At 42.9% G+C, this 15,170-nt stretch overlaps 2 protein-coding genes across 2 annotated transcripts; both read left to right on the forward strand.

The window, feature by feature from the left end:
- The first annotated feature begins 218 nt into the window (after positions 1-218).
- On the forward strand, positions 219-1,166 carry LOC134392510 (olfactory receptor 5M11-like). The gene has a single exon (XM_063116884.1). It carries the CDS (start codon positions 219-221, stop codon positions 1,164-1,166), a length of 948 nt encoding a protein of 315 aa, XP_062972954.1.
- A 4,924-nt stretch (positions 1,167-6,090) lies between these two features.
- On the forward strand, positions 6,091-7,041 carry LOC134393338 (olfactory receptor 5AR1-like). The gene has a single exon (XM_063118368.1). The coding sequence runs from the start codon at positions 6,091-6,093 to the stop codon at positions 7,039-7,041; it is 951 nt and encodes a 316-aa protein (XP_062974438.1).
- The last annotated feature ends 8,129 nt before the right edge of the window (positions 7,042-15,170 follow it).

Raw genomic sequence — 15,170 nt, forward strand, 5'->3', positions numbered from 1 at the left:
GCTCTCCTGCCTGGGATCTTTATCACAAAACCTATGTACATTGCTTATTCTAAGGCAACATTTGTCATGTGTATTCCTCCACAGGTATTTTTCTCTCCAGTGCCCACCCAAAGGAAGAAAGGACACAGAAAATAAGTTGTTTCAACTTCCTAGCAATGCTCATAGACAATCTCTTTTCATTTTTTTAAAAGAAATATCAACAGGTAAAACACAGAAAAATGGCAGAAGAGAATCACACATCTGTATCTGTGTTTGTTCTCTTGGGATTTGCAGATCAACCAGAGCTGCAGCGTCCGCTCTTTGTTTTGTTCCTGCCAGTCTATATCATTACCGTGGTGGGAAATCTGGGAATGATCATTTTAATCACGATGGACTCCCAACTCCACACCCCCATGTACTTCTTCCTCAGCAACCTGGCCCTTGCAGACCTTTGCTATTCCTCCAGTGTCACGCCAAGGATGTTGGCAAATTTAGCAGCAGGCTATAAAGACATTTCTTTCACTGAATGCTTGATACAGTGTTATCTCTTCATTGCTCTGACTCTCACAGAGTCCTTCATCCTGACAGCCATGGCATATGATCGATATGTGGCTATCTGTAATCCACTTACTTATACCACAAAAATGTCACGGAAGGTCTGTATCTGTCTGGTGGCAGTTCCCTCTGCATACGGTTTCCTAGATGCCACGATCCAGACCATATTCACCTTCCGTTTGACCTTTTGTAGCTCCAATGTCATCAATCACTTTTACTGCGCTGACCCACCTCTCCTAAAGCTTTCCTGCTCTGACACCCATGTCAAATTCACCCTTATGTCAATCTCTGCCAGTTTCAACCTCATTAGCTCCCTAGTTGTTATTCTCATCTCTTACATTTTCATTCTCAGTGCCATCCTGAAGATCCCTTCCGCTGCTGGGAGGCACAAAACCTTCTCTACATGTGGTTTCCACCTGACAGCTGTCACTCTCTTCTATGGGACACTTTTTGCCATGTACGTCAGATATCCCTCTAGCCTGTCACTCGAACAGAGCAAAATAGTTTCTGTGTTCTATGTGGTGGTGATCCCCATGCTGAATCCATTGATCTATAGCCTAAGGAACAAGGAGGTAAAGGGTGCCCTGAAGAGACTGTTGGGAACGAAAGTGCGGAGTCAAATAGGTTTCTAAGTAACACACATCTGAAAGGATAATGTCCATAAGTCATTCCATGCTTGGTTGTATAAACAGCATGAAGTATGTGCTTATAAAAAGAACTGTAAAAACTGCTCTTCTCCACCTTGAATAGCTCCTTTAAAGTTCTGACTGAAACCCAGAATGGATTCACTGCCCTGCTGACTTCAGAGCCAGCACCACTGTGCGTGTCTATACTCCATTTCACTTGGTAGCAGTTGTACAGCTAGGGCTGGACCTAAGGACCAGAGTCCAGGGCTTGCAGTTCAGTGCACCCCCAAATGGCACCCAGAGAGCAACAGGTGCAGAAGCAAATTTAATTTTGTTCTTGTAGTCATGATGGTGCTAGAATGTCAATGAACTTGAAAATGCAAGCTTGCATATTCTCAGAGTATTATTTTCTAAAATAAAATAAAATCGGTACTGGCAAACACTTTTTTTGTTATTGTTCCGATATATCAGGAAAGTAGAAGCCCTGTTAAAACATGGCATGGTAGTTGCATGTGGGGAAGAGCGATCTGAGTTGTGTGCTTCATAATTGGGGTATTCATGTCCATCTGAAGGGAGCCCCTGTAAAACCATTAAGTCCAGGTATAAAATTACCTAACTGCATCACTGCACACCAGCAGCATTGGTGTCCCAATGGTGGCAATTTGTAAATAAAACAAAACAAAAACATAACAAGGGCAGAAGTAACTATGTGATTGAGATCACATGTCACTTAGACCTACTTTCCTGGATTTTTGAATGGCTGTGAGTGTGTGACAATATTGTGCTTACACCTATAATACAGAAAATACAGAGAATTGTATTTCTCCGCCCCATTAAGTGTTACCATGTAGGAATGGGTGAGAAATGCCTTTGGTTCCCCCATTTTAATGACAGATTACCTAATTTGCACCTCCCAGAATCGAACGTGGACTCAAGGGCAATTTGCAGACAGGCATCTGTACATGTCCAAGTTTGCAGTGCATTTCTCAAAAGAAAGCAGTGCATTCAACAACATGCACAGGTTTGAAAAATGCACATGCATGAATGTGTACATTTCAAAAATGCATGCAAACATGCTTTAGTCAATAGGGGAGTACATAGCAATGGAAAACTGAGAATGTGAATGGGGTTGGGATTGACATATTTGCCCATCATTATTGGTGGAACATACATTTTTGAGTGGCTGCCACATGGTTAGTGATTATCACTGGAAGGAAGGAGGAAACTGACAAGGGAGAACAAGGGATGAGTGATGATTCCAGTGTCCCTTGATAGTTCACTAATTTGAGGGCCATGTTGGTAGGACTTCAACAGATAAATTTAAGTTCTTGATAAAAGAAGCAAAACTCCACCTTTATGATAGGGCCAGCAAGTTCCATTCCACACAAATATATGACTGATTCTCCATCCGTGCTCACCTTATTTTATTATAGAGCAGCAGAGCCAGCCATACAACTGGGATTGCTTGAGATGGACAGAATTAATATGGTCACCATTAATATCTTGGTCACCATTAATATCTTGTTTTTATTTGTAGCTGCTCCACATTATATTTCTATTAATAAAATGAAACAGGAGGTTGTATATCCATCTTTATATGGGAGAATAAAGGGATATGGATGAGTAGGAAGGTTTGGAACAAGAACAGATTTGTTGCTTAACCAAATAGTATCAATAAAACAGAGCAATGACTAAGAATGGCAGTGGAGGGCGCCCAAAGTTTTAAATCCTCCTGTGTGTCCTGTGCTGGGATGTGCAGTCTCAGTGAAAGGGCTGACCACAAGGCCAATTAATAAACTGAGCCAATGTTCCAGCAGACAATTTTCAGTTCAAGGGAGTTCAGGCAAAGGCAGAAGTAGTCAAGATAACAGGCAAAGTTCACAGTATAGGCAATCAGATATATGGAGTGAGGCAAAAGCAGGAGCAGTCAAAATAAGAGGCAAAGGTCAAACACATCTAGAAAGCCTGATACATACACAGTCCATTGGCCATGTCAAGCTGAAGTCCGAGGCCTATAGCATGGAGGTTCAATCACAAGGCAGGTTCAGGAAAACAGGGGATAAGACAATAGAAGCTAGTAAGATGTTATTCTCAACACTGGCTGCACAGATACTGAAGGCTGTTGATCACAAAAGCTGCTGAGCCCCATAGCTGCTGTCCATTAGAGTTCTCTGGCCAAAGCTCTATTCAAGAGGAGTCACTTTCTCCCAAGGAGACCTTCTTTGTACGCAAGCAATCCTTTTCACAGGAGCCCTATTTGCCTGTTGCTTGAGGTGGCAGTATTTGACTTATTGGAACTCAGAGCCTTAGCAAGGTTGGGGCCAATTAAGGTGATCTTCCAGGCCTCTAAATCACTTAGGAAGCCTCCACAAGTAGAAAAAAACTCCCCACTGCAGAACTTCACATTCCTGTGAAAAGTAGTGGAGCCAGTGATGAGGATGTGACAGGCTCCGCCTCGCTCCCTCTGTGTCATGAGATGGTAATCTCTTGGTGTGAAAGAATACCTGAGTAAGGCTTGTGACTCAGCTCTATGTATAAAAAGCACAGGGGATGGTTCAGGAATTGTGTTTGTGTGTTTTTGTGGGTTAGCCTTATGGATCTGCTCTTTTTGGCCTTTTCTATGCAAGGCATCTATCGTATACTTCTCCTTTCCTACTCACATTTGTTTACAGGTTCTTTATATGATTGTGTGACCATACAGTTTCACTTCTGTGTCTCACACATTTTGTTGAGTTTTTTTAGAGCAGGGAAAATTCATTACTAAATTGTGAAAGGAAAAGAAACACAATTTCCTCTTGTGTATTTGCACTATTCTGCTATACCATAGTGCCACCTAGAGGTTATGTAGTGGAAAACCAGAGAAGGAAATGATCTTTGTGTAGTGCTTGGATCTCAGTTGTGTGATGAAACCAAAAGTAGATGCAGCAGATTAAGAACTGATTAACAGGCTCACGCAAAATCAATCTCTCCCTCCCTCTGTGAGTGTATACGTGAATTGTCCAAGTTACAAAAGTAAGACATTGCACATTATGAGGAAGAATAGCAAAATAATAGGTGGCATGAGGAAGGCTGAGAAGATGATAGGATAGAAGGCTAGGAATTTTCCACACTTTTGGCAGAACAGAGTCTTTAGGATATATGGGACTGCTGTTTTACTAAGTCACACTACTGCTCCATTTAACCCAGTCTTGGATATTATGACTTGCAGTTATCACGCACACACACACACACACACACACACACACATCCTGGGTAAGGCCTGAGGCAGAGTCCTCTGAGTCTTGGGACATATTCCAGAGTTTATGAAGTCTAGAGCTAGGGGGCAAAGCTCATGTTTTTTGTGGGACGTGATGTGGTGCTCATTGCAAAAGTACCAAAGCTGTATACCGAGAAAAGAGCATGTCTAAGGTGCCAAGTGATGGGGGGGGGGCTTCACCCTGGCTTTTGCATTTCTGGCAACCTCTGACTTCAGATGAAGAGCTGCCATGGAAAGTTTTCTATAGTGGTTGTGGGGGTGGGGCGGAATCCAGGATCAGATCTCCTGTGAGGTCAGAACTTTGTCCCTGGCCTTGCAGAAGGGGATCCAAAACAACCTATAAGTCCCACTGAGTTTAATGGGATGGCAGCTTTAATTGTTTATGGATGTTTGAGATGGTTGTAAAGTCTGGAGTGCAGGAACAACTCTCCCAAGGAGCCGCTGTACATCACATCAACCAAGTGTTCTCTTGAGAGCAAGAGAGGCATAAGTAGCATGGCAGATACATCTAATATGATGATAATCACCACTCTGTGGTCTGTCTAGGTTGAGTGTCATGGGATATGTCACCAAGGGATGGTCTCCAGTGGACTAATAAGCATCACCCACATTTGTTTTAAAAATCCGAACACTTGCAGCATTTCAAACCAGTGCACTGAAGAAACTCTGACTACAGGCATGGCTGAGACTACACCATCAGAAACAGTGTACCTTGAATTCTATGTCTAACTTTTTCCAAGGGGAAGTAAGGGTCTTCTGTTTGCGAGAAGAAGGGCAGTTGCTGTTACTGGAAAGGTTCCCCTACATCTCACATTTTCTTTTCCTTTTTAAAAGTCTGTTTCATTGAATATTGAATTAGTATATTCAATTGGTCAATGAATGGGTATGGGGATCACACCATGTAAATCTTTAATGCTAAAACATTTTTTAAAAAAAACTTTAGAAATGCTGTGCATGCATGTGTGTTTTTACTAAATGTACACTTTGTAAAATCAGCCCTGGAGTGGGCACATATCAGCCTTGGAATGATGAAAGAAATTAAGTAACATGGGAAATTGTTTTTAAATGTCTGTTTCTGAACCATAATGGGGGGAACAATCAGTTAAGTATTATTAAAAAAAATAGCAACTCCCTGTTTCCAATGCAGTTGTGAATGATGTCAATTTTCAGTCTAGCTCTGAAACTATTGCCTTGTTGACAGACCTGTACCTAGGGTTGTCAGAAAAATCCGCAACAGAATCAAATGAGTTTGGATGTAAATTAATCTGACTCACAGATTCCGCAGTTGACCAGCTTTTTCCCAATCGGGCAGATTCTGCATAATTGTAGACCATTTTTCTAACTTTCTAGAATTCTGCACAAAATTAGTAATAGAAAATAATGCAAAATAAAAATTAAAAACAGCTGGAAATGCACATTTCCCCATAGGTAAAATGTGAATATGTGCATTTGGTGGGATTTGGGCATTTTCACAAGTGCAAATTTGCACAAGTGTAAATTTGTACAAATGTGGAAACAAAAATATCTAATTCTGTTGAGGAGCAGAAGACAGAACACAGAGTGGCCGACAATCTGAGAAACACAGACGGAATGGATTTTGCACAATCCATCCACCCCGACGTGTGCCCTCATTTCAGCCCTTGTTCCTGAATGACGATGAATCCTACTGGAAGAATGCAAGAGGTGAACAATAGCCAAGTATCTGAGTTCATTCTCTTAGGATTCTCAGACCATTCTGAAGTGGAGATACCTTTGTTTTGTCTCTTCCTACTGATTTACCTCCTGACCCTGACAGGAAATCTATGTATGATTTTGCTGATCCGGACAGATTCCCTGCTGCAGTCTCCGATGTATTTTTTCCTCAGCAACCTATCTTTCATAGACATCTGCTACTCCTCCATCATCACCCCCAGGATGCTGTACGACCTCCTCGCTGCCAGGAAGGTAATTTCATACACTGCATGCGCAATCCAGTTGTGGCTTTTCACCCTCTATGCCACAACAGAGTGCTATATTCTGGCTGCCATGGCGTACGATCGCTTTGTTGCCATCTGTAATCCACTGTTTTATCCTATTGCCATGGCCAAAAAGGTCTGTCTACAGCTTTTGGCTGGATGCTACTTGGCCGGGCTTGTGGATGCCTGTGTCCAGACCAGTGGTGTCTTTAGGCTGTCTTTCTGTAGCTCCAATGAAATCAGCTCCTTTTTCTGCGACATCCCCGCTTTGCTACGGCTCTCCTGCTCAGACAGTTATGTGTCTGAGGTGGTACTTTATGTCCTTTCCACTTTGATTGTGGTAGGGAACGCAGTGATTGTTCTCGTCTCCTACACTTATATTATTTCCACCATCTTGAAGATGCGCTCATTCACAAGCAAGCTGAAGACCTTCTCAACCTGCGGCTCACACCTGACTGCCATTGGGCTGTACTATGGTTCCTTGACTTTCATGTATGTGCAGCCTGGAGGGCTTGAGGCAGTGGAGCAAGACAAAATAGTCTCTGTTTTCTACACCATTGTGATCCCCATGCTGAACCCCATCATCTATAGCCTGAGGAACGAGGAGGTGAAAAAAGCCCTGAAGAAAAGACTAAGCAAGAAAATCTTCCTTCAGCAGATAAAGATGTGAGGTTCTCAGGCAGTTCAAATTGCAACAATATTGTTGAATGCTGTACCTTTGACCTCACCCAATCTAAGCAGGGACAACCTATTTCATGGACTTTTACTACCTATGCAGCAATCTCAGACTTCAACATTTGATAAAGATTTAGAATTCAAACCTTTTTTAAAATAAAATAAAATAACTGAGCATCTTCAAACGTTGCTTTTCAGTTTAGAGTTTGAGGGCTTCTTTCGGGGGTGGGCGGGGGGTGGGAAGGTGTCTTCAGGTCTTTACGTGAATGTTCAGTCAATGATGTCAAGCATCAATTTGTCAGATTTAATACTTTCATGTCTTTTAAACTCTGCAAATTCAGCAGTCTCTATGAATGGTAACATTGGGAACAAGATAAATTATATATAAATTATAACAATGTCCAATGAGCTTTGAGTTAAAAATTGTTTGAGACGCCCTCCCTTCATTTCAGTTCTACTGGAAATGTCCGGGAGACATAATCACTTCGCTCTGTTACATGGTGCTCTGATAACCTGGTGAATACGGCCTTCTACACCAGTAGAAATGAATGGAGAAAAATTAAAACCTAGCTCCAAAATAGTTTGCTGTTGTCAGTGCCAGCTATAGGTTTTTGAGGGCCTTTGGGCAAGAACCTCTCAATGGGACTCATCCCACAATGCATCTATGATCTCACCACCATTGTCCCAGTTGAGAGAACTGTCTTCCACCCATGTTTCTTGTAGGAAGATTATGGAAAACTGTTGTAAAAATTCAATGAAAACCTTGTCAACTAATTTTCCCGTCCAACCCGGTACATTCCAGGAGACTATTTTTAGTGTCAGAGAAGTTGTTTCCACTGGCTCTCTTCTTAGTCAATAGTTTTGTGTGTCAGCAGAGGACCTTACTTGCTCTGGTTGCTTTTGGCAGAGCTCTCCATTGTTCACAGCGTTTGAAAGTCTCTGCCAGGCATCCTTTGGGTGTTGGTGTTCTATAACATCCAAAGGTGCTTTCAGAGTGCTCACATTTGAGATCACTGGGCAAAGTATGCCAGATTTCTTATTTGGTGGATTGATTTCTTTAAATTCCTTCTCTGGTAAGCCGTTTTCCTCCTTATCTAGACATCTCATGTCTAACCAGGTCAGAGGCTTTGATGTCCCAGGTGCTACAACAGCTTGGACTGGGCGTACTTTCTTCTCATTTTTGCTTGAACCTGTGTTTTTGGGAGGTTGGTGTATTTCTGCACGTAACTGGAACTTGGGAGTCCTTTTCTTTGATTAACATGAATCCTCCTTTATTATTTGACTTGCCTTCACAGTATCCAAATCAGTCATATGTGCTGTGTCACGTTCATTTTCCATGTGGTCTCCCCGTTTGGTGTGGTTACAGCCTTTTGCCTTCGCTTGTAGAGTTGTTAAATGCCCTTTAAGACCTTCCAGCCTTAGTATAATTTCATTTTGTTCTACTAGTGGGAGTGCAGAGAAAGAGTCCAATAGCATTTTCTCTTCTTCGATTAGAACAGTCTTATCCCCTGGGGTTAACGTTTGTGCTTTAGGATCTGTTTGTTTCACCTTTTTGTATTCAGGCAACACACTGTTTTTATGCCTTAGAGTGGGCACTTCCCCGGAGTCAAGATCAATTAGATTCCCCACAGGGATCGCTATTCTGATTGAGTTATTTTTTGGATGTAAATATGAACCCGATATTAAATCCTGTGGTGGAGCTTGGTTCTCAAAGAATCTTGACATTAAAATCTCTCTAGATTTAAGTGCATTTTTACATTTGAGAACTAATTTAACACTGTTCCAATCTCTAAAAGTGATAACAGCACGTGCAGAAATATAGTTGTAGAATAAATATTCCACCTGAACTATTTTGTCTATAGTAAGTAAGTCCCAGTTGCTATTGCTTCTCTTCCCCTTTCCCATCATTGATCCCACTTGCTTGCTTGACAGGCGGAGAGCCAGTGAGCAAGTAGGCAGTGGCCTCTCCGGCTCCTCCTTCTCACCACCACCACTGTCTTGGTCAGAGTGGGAGGCACGATGCACCCCTTCACCTTGCTGGGGTGGCAGCCAGTGATGGTCTCTGGGCTGGTACTGGCACTGCTACTGCCCACCACTGGTGCCCCACCATTGGCCCGCCACCCACCTCCCTTCCCATCTCCACCCCTATGCCTCCAGCAACAGCAGTTAGACAGGAAAACCCATCTCCTCGTCACCCACCAGCATCTCAAGTGGGGGCATGTGATGAAGCTGAGTTGGCAGCTCACGGTCGTTGGCAGCACCATCTTCTGTGTGGTGATCTCTCTCTACTTAATACTGGATCTTGGCCACTTGGATCACCCTAAGAACCACCAGAGTGAGGGTTCCTTCTCCCAGATGAGTGAGGTGGGGGTGAGGGCCAGGCCAGGTGGTGTGGGAAGAGGTGGAGAGTGACAGACAAAGGAGCAATCTTGTTGCAGAGCAGAAGCTTTGCTTAGTAAATGTGGACGATTTGGAGAAAAACACTGCCAGCTCTCCTTTGAGCAGCGGTGAGCCAGTTGCATCTCTGTTGGGATAAGGCCAACAGTGTGATGTGGCTGCAAAAAAAGCAAATACTATTTTTGGGCTGCATTAATAGAAATATAGCTTCCAAATCACATGATGTAAAGGTTCCCCTCCATTCAGCGCTGGTTAGGCCTCATCTTGAGTAATGCATCCAGTTCTGGGCACCACACTTCAAGAAGGATGCAGACAAGCTGGAGGGGGTTCAGAGGAAGGCAGTGAGGATTATCAGGGGTCTGGAGACAAAGCCCTATGAGGAGAGACTGAAAGAACTGGGTGGTTTTAGCCTTGAGAAGAGATGGCTGAGGGGGGACATGATAGCACTGTTCAAGTACTTAAGTAGGGCTGTGCATGGACCCCCTGATCCGCTTTGGAACCTGATCCGTACCTTCCAAATCTGGCCCAATCCACCTCAGACTAATCCGCCCCCCTCCTATCCACCTCAGAGCCGGATTCGAGGCAAGATTCGGACATCCGAATCGCAATTCGGATGCGTTTCTTCATAGAGTTCCATTGGGAGAAATAAACACCTATAACTTTTTCATTTTTCAAAATAGCAACATGAAATTTTTTGAGCTTTAAGATGGATTCATGGTTGTCATCTGAGGAAATTTTGAGAGTGATCTGTTGTCAGATTTTGTTGTAATAATTTTTTAAAATTCGATTCTTCAGGTAATCCACAGTGCTATAACCTTTTCATTTTTCAAGATATCAACATGAATCTCGATGGGTTCACGGTCGTCATCTGTGGAAATTTTGAGAATATGGGGGAAAAACATGGTTTGGCCTAAAATAGCATCTGAATCTCCGAACTGATCCAAATCAACTCAGATCCACCCAAACCGCTTTGGATCAATCCAGAGATCCCCCGAACTGCCTCAGATCGGTGATTCGAAAGTCTGAATCACCCAGATCCACTTTGGATTTGGGATTATGATCCGAGGCATTGCACAGTCCTACTTAAAAGGTTGTCACACAGATGAGGGCCAGGATCTCTTCTCAATCATCCCAGAATGCAGGACACAGAATAATGGGCTCAAGTTACAGATTCTCGCTGGATATCAGGAAAAACTTCCTGACTGTTAGAGCAGTACGACAATGGAACCAATGACCTAGGGAGGTCATGGGCTCTCCCACACTAGAGGCATTCAAGAGGCAGCTGGACAACCATCTGTCAGGTATGTTTTAAGGTAGATTCTTGCATTGAGCAGGGGCTTGGACTCGATGGCCTTATTGGCCCCTTCCAACTCTACTATTCTATGATTCTAAGGTGCATTTGCCCACAGGCAGATTGGATGAGTCAAGCAGGGTTGACATTTTTGGGGGGAAAGGAGTGGTGACAGTTACTCTGACTTGTCCTCCTTTCCTGTTTGCTGAGGGAGGGTTCCCTAGGGTATGGTGTAGGGCTTTGCATGGCTTTGGACCCAAATCCTGAACCTGAAGTGAATCTGGGTGATTCAGACATCCCTAAAATAGATCTGAAGTGTATCAGGGGAGATCTAAATCACTCCAAAATGAATTGGATTGGTCAAAATTGATTTGGACCGATTTGGAGATTTGAACCCTTTCCCAAGCACATAGAGAAATGAAAATTGACACCATGATAGGGCATCTGTAGGACATCTCTGCCATGCTTGAAGCATATCAGTTCATTCCCTGATTTTTAGGAATTTAAAAAAATTGAGGCTTTAAAATTAAAGTTTTTTCAAAATACGCTGTCATTTTTAAAGATAAAGAGATGAAACTCAGCACCTTGGTAGGGCTCTAGGCTTGCCAAGGTTGAAGCATATCAGTTCATCCCGATTTTTTAAAGAATTTTTTTAAATTTGAGGTTTTAAAATAATGTTTTTCAAAATACGCTGTGATTTTTTAAAGATAAAGAGAGGAAACTCAGAGCCATGATAGGTCCTAAGTAGAGCTTTAGGCATGCCAAGTTTGAACCATATCGGTTCATCCCCTGATATTTTAGGAAATATTTTTGAAATTTGAGGTTTTGAAATTATTATTTTTAAAATACACTGTTACTTTTAAAGGTAAAGACATGTAATTTAGCAACATGATAGGTCCTAAGTAGGGCTTAGTAAGCACATCAGTTTATCCCATGATTTTTAGGAATTTTGTAAAAGATTTCCCCCTCAATATTACTCTCCCCATATTGCTCCCAGCCTGATAGAGTGTACAGCAGTCAATACACAATTGGTTCTTATCATAATGGGAAACACATGAGTTAACTTCAAAAGACTCACATAGGGGAGATTAGCACTTCAAAACACATAAGGAACAGTGTGCGCTGATTGTTGATTAGATAAGACACCTTTTGAAATTGCTCTTTGCGAGTGGCTGCTGTTTCCTGGAAAAATCACATATTAAAAAATTTTATTGCGACCAAACTGCTGGACAAATCTTTCTGAACCTTTACACACATCACAGTCATCGCTCCATCTGTAAGCTCAACAAGTTTCATGTTTACATTTTGAAAAATAAAAAAGTTATAGCCGATGATTATTCATCCCAATGCAAGCCTATGGCAAAAAAAATCTCATTTTTAAAAATTTATTGCAACCAATATGCTGGACGGAACTTTCTGAAAATTTAAACACATCACAATCATGACTCCATCTGTAAGCTGAACAAGTTTCATACTTATATCTTGAAAAATAAAAAAGCTATAGCTTTTTATTTCTCCCATTGCATGGCTTTAGGGAAAATGTGTAATCCAAATCACGATTCGGACCACTGAATTTCGCTTCGGATCTTGGTCCGAGGGGGTCCGGATTGGTCTGAAACAGGCTCCAAAGCTGATCGGGGGGTCCATGCACAGCCCTAGTATGGTGCTGAAGCAGAGGCTTGGCACCCTCCTGTGGTGGGATATGCTGGAATTTGTACGATATTACAATAGGGATCATAGAATCATAGAATAGCAGAGTTGGAAGGGGCCTACAAGGCCAGCTTGTCTGCGTCCTTCTTGAATTGTGGAGCCCAGAACTGGATGCAATACTCTAGATGAGGCCTAACTAGGGCCGAATAGAGAGGAACCAGTACCTCACGTGATGGTGAGCACTCTGGCACCTTTTGGTGACTGGCATATCTGAATGACCTGCTCCTTGGGGGCTGTGTAGGTCTCATGTCAGCATATGGTTTACCTTTGGGGACCTTCCTGCCTCACCTATTTGGAGCTGTGCAACACCAGGTAGGGTTGATGCAGGCCGGTCTCCCCATGCTTTTCAAAGTATCACATAAGAGAGGGGGCAGGTTTACCTGACTCTTGGCTTTGTACAGTGTCTTGCCCATAATGGCTGGCTAGGTGCCTGAAGAAAGGAACTGATAGATTCCCACATTTTTAGATGCAGATCCAGGGAGGGGTGAAGTTCCCTCATTTAAATAAAGAGGACCTATTTTATCCCGGGCTCTGGTGTCTGTGTGTTTATTCCATGCTTTATTCTCCACTTGCAAAAGGCCCCCTTTCCTCATGGTCACCCAGCTCACGTGTTTCTCCCACTCTGGGCCGGAAACTCACCTCCACCCCAATGTCATGTACATTGATGGCTTTTCACAGGTATAAGTAAGTAAACAAATAAATACATGACAAGAACAACAACAAACAACAACAAAAACAACAGCAACCAGGGTTGTCTCTCTGTCTCTCTCTCTGGGCAGGAAACTGATTTTTTTTTAATGTCAATTTTTTTCCACTGAAAAGTGTCATGTACATTGATGACTTTGTATGGAGAGAAATAAATAAATGACAACAACAAAACAACAAACAACAACAACAGCAACCAGGGCCAGCATCAAGGTTAGGGATTGGTGGACACCTCTCAAGTGCAAAACCCCAGCAAGGGCTCACTGAAAAGAGCATCCTGGAGCTGCTACTCCTCTCCACCAGCCTGCTTGTTCACCTGCTTCCCACTGTGACCCAGACAGTGGTGGTGGTGAGAAGGAGGAGCAGGAAAGGCCACTGCCTACTTGCTCACTGGCTCTCCGCCTGTCAAACAAGCAGGTGGGAGCAATGATGACTCATAGAATCATAGAACAGCAGAGTTGGAAGGGGCCTACAAGGCCATTGAGTCCAACCCCCTGCTCAATGCAGGAATCCACCCTAAAGCATCCCTGACAGATGGTACTCCAGCTGCCTCTTGAATGCCTCTAGTGTGGGAGAGCCCACAACCTCCCTAGATAACTGATTCCATTGTCGTACTGCTCTAACAGTCAGGAGGTTTTTCCTGATGTCCAGCTGGAATCTGGCTTCCTTTAACTTGAGCCCATTATTCCGTGTCCTTCACTCTGGGAGGATCGAGAAGAGATCCTGGCCCTCCTCTGTGTGACAACCTTTTAAGTATTTGAAGAGTGCTATCATGTCTCCCCTCAATCTTCTCTTCTCCAGGCTAAACATGCCCAGTTCTTTCAGTCTCTCTACATAGGGCTTTGTTTCCACACCCCTGATCATCCTGGTTGCCCTCCTCTGAACACACTCCAGCTTGTCTGCGTCCTTCTTGAATTGTGGAGCCCAGAACTGGACGCAATACTCTAGATGAGGCCTAACCTAGGGCCGAATAGAGAGGAACCAGTACCTCACGTGATTTGGAAGCTATACTTCTATTAATGCATCCCAAAATAGCACTGGCCTTTCTGGCAGCCATATCGCACTGATTGCTCATATTCAGCTTGCGATCTACAACAATTCCAAGATCCTTCTCGTTTGTAGTATTGCTGAGCCAAGTATCCCCCATCTTGTAACTGTGCCTTTGGTTTCTATTTCTTAAATGTAGAATTTGGCATTTATCCCTATTAAATTTCATCCTGTTGTTTTCAGCCCAGCACTCCAGCCTATCAAGATCACTTTGAAGTTTGTTTCTGTCTTCCAGGGTATTAGCTATTCCACCCAATTTTGTGTCATCTACAAATTTGATCAGCGTTCCCAGCACCTCCTCATCCAAATCATTAATAAAAATGTTGAAGAGCACTGGGCCCAGGACTGAGCCCTGCGGTACCCCACTCACTGCCTCTCCCCAGTTTGAGAAAGGGGAAGAGAAGCAATAGCAACTGGGACAATGGTGGTGAGATCATAGATGCATTGTGGAATGAGTCCCATTGAGAGTTTCTTGCCCAAAGGCCCTCAAAAACCTATAGCTGGCACTGACAACAGCAAACTATTTTGGAACTAGGTTTTAATTTTTCTCCATTCATTTCTACTGGTGTAGAAGGCCCTATTCACCAGGTTATCAGAGCACCATGTAACAGAGAAAAGCGATTATGTCTCCCGGACATTTCCAGTAGAACTAAGTCAGAGCACATTGGACAATGTTATAATTTATATATAATTTATCTTGTTCCCAATGTTACCATTCATAGAGACTGCTGAATTTGCAGAGTTTAAAAGACATGAAAGTATTGAATCTGACAAATTGATGCTTGACATCATTGACTTAACATTCACGTAAAGACCTGAAGACACCTTCCCACCCCCCGCCCACCCCCGAAAGAAGCCCTCAAACTCTAAACTGAAAAGCAACGTTTGAAGATGCTCAGTTATTTTATTTTATTTTAAAAAAGGTTTGAATTCTAAATCTTTATCAAATGTTGAAGTCTGAGATTGCTGCATAG

Source organism: Elgaria multicarinata, chromosome 2, assembly GCF_023053635.1.
Source record: "Elgaria multicarinata webbii isolate HBS135686 ecotype San Diego chromosome 2, rElgMul1.1.pri, whole genome shotgun sequence".
NCBI classification, from domain to species: Eukaryota; Metazoa; Chordata; class Lepidosauria; order Squamata; family Anguidae; genus Elgaria; species Elgaria multicarinata.

Bases quoted from the DNA above. Each gene is read 5' to 3' on its own strand.
- LOC134392510 (XM_063116884.1), top strand. From the start codon at position 219: ATGGCAGAAGAGAATCACACATCTGTATCTGTGTTTGTTCTCTTGGGA.
- LOC134393338 (XM_063118368.1), top strand. From the start codon at position 6,091: ATGCAAGAGGTGAACAATAGCCAAGTATCTGAGTTCATTCTCTTAGGA.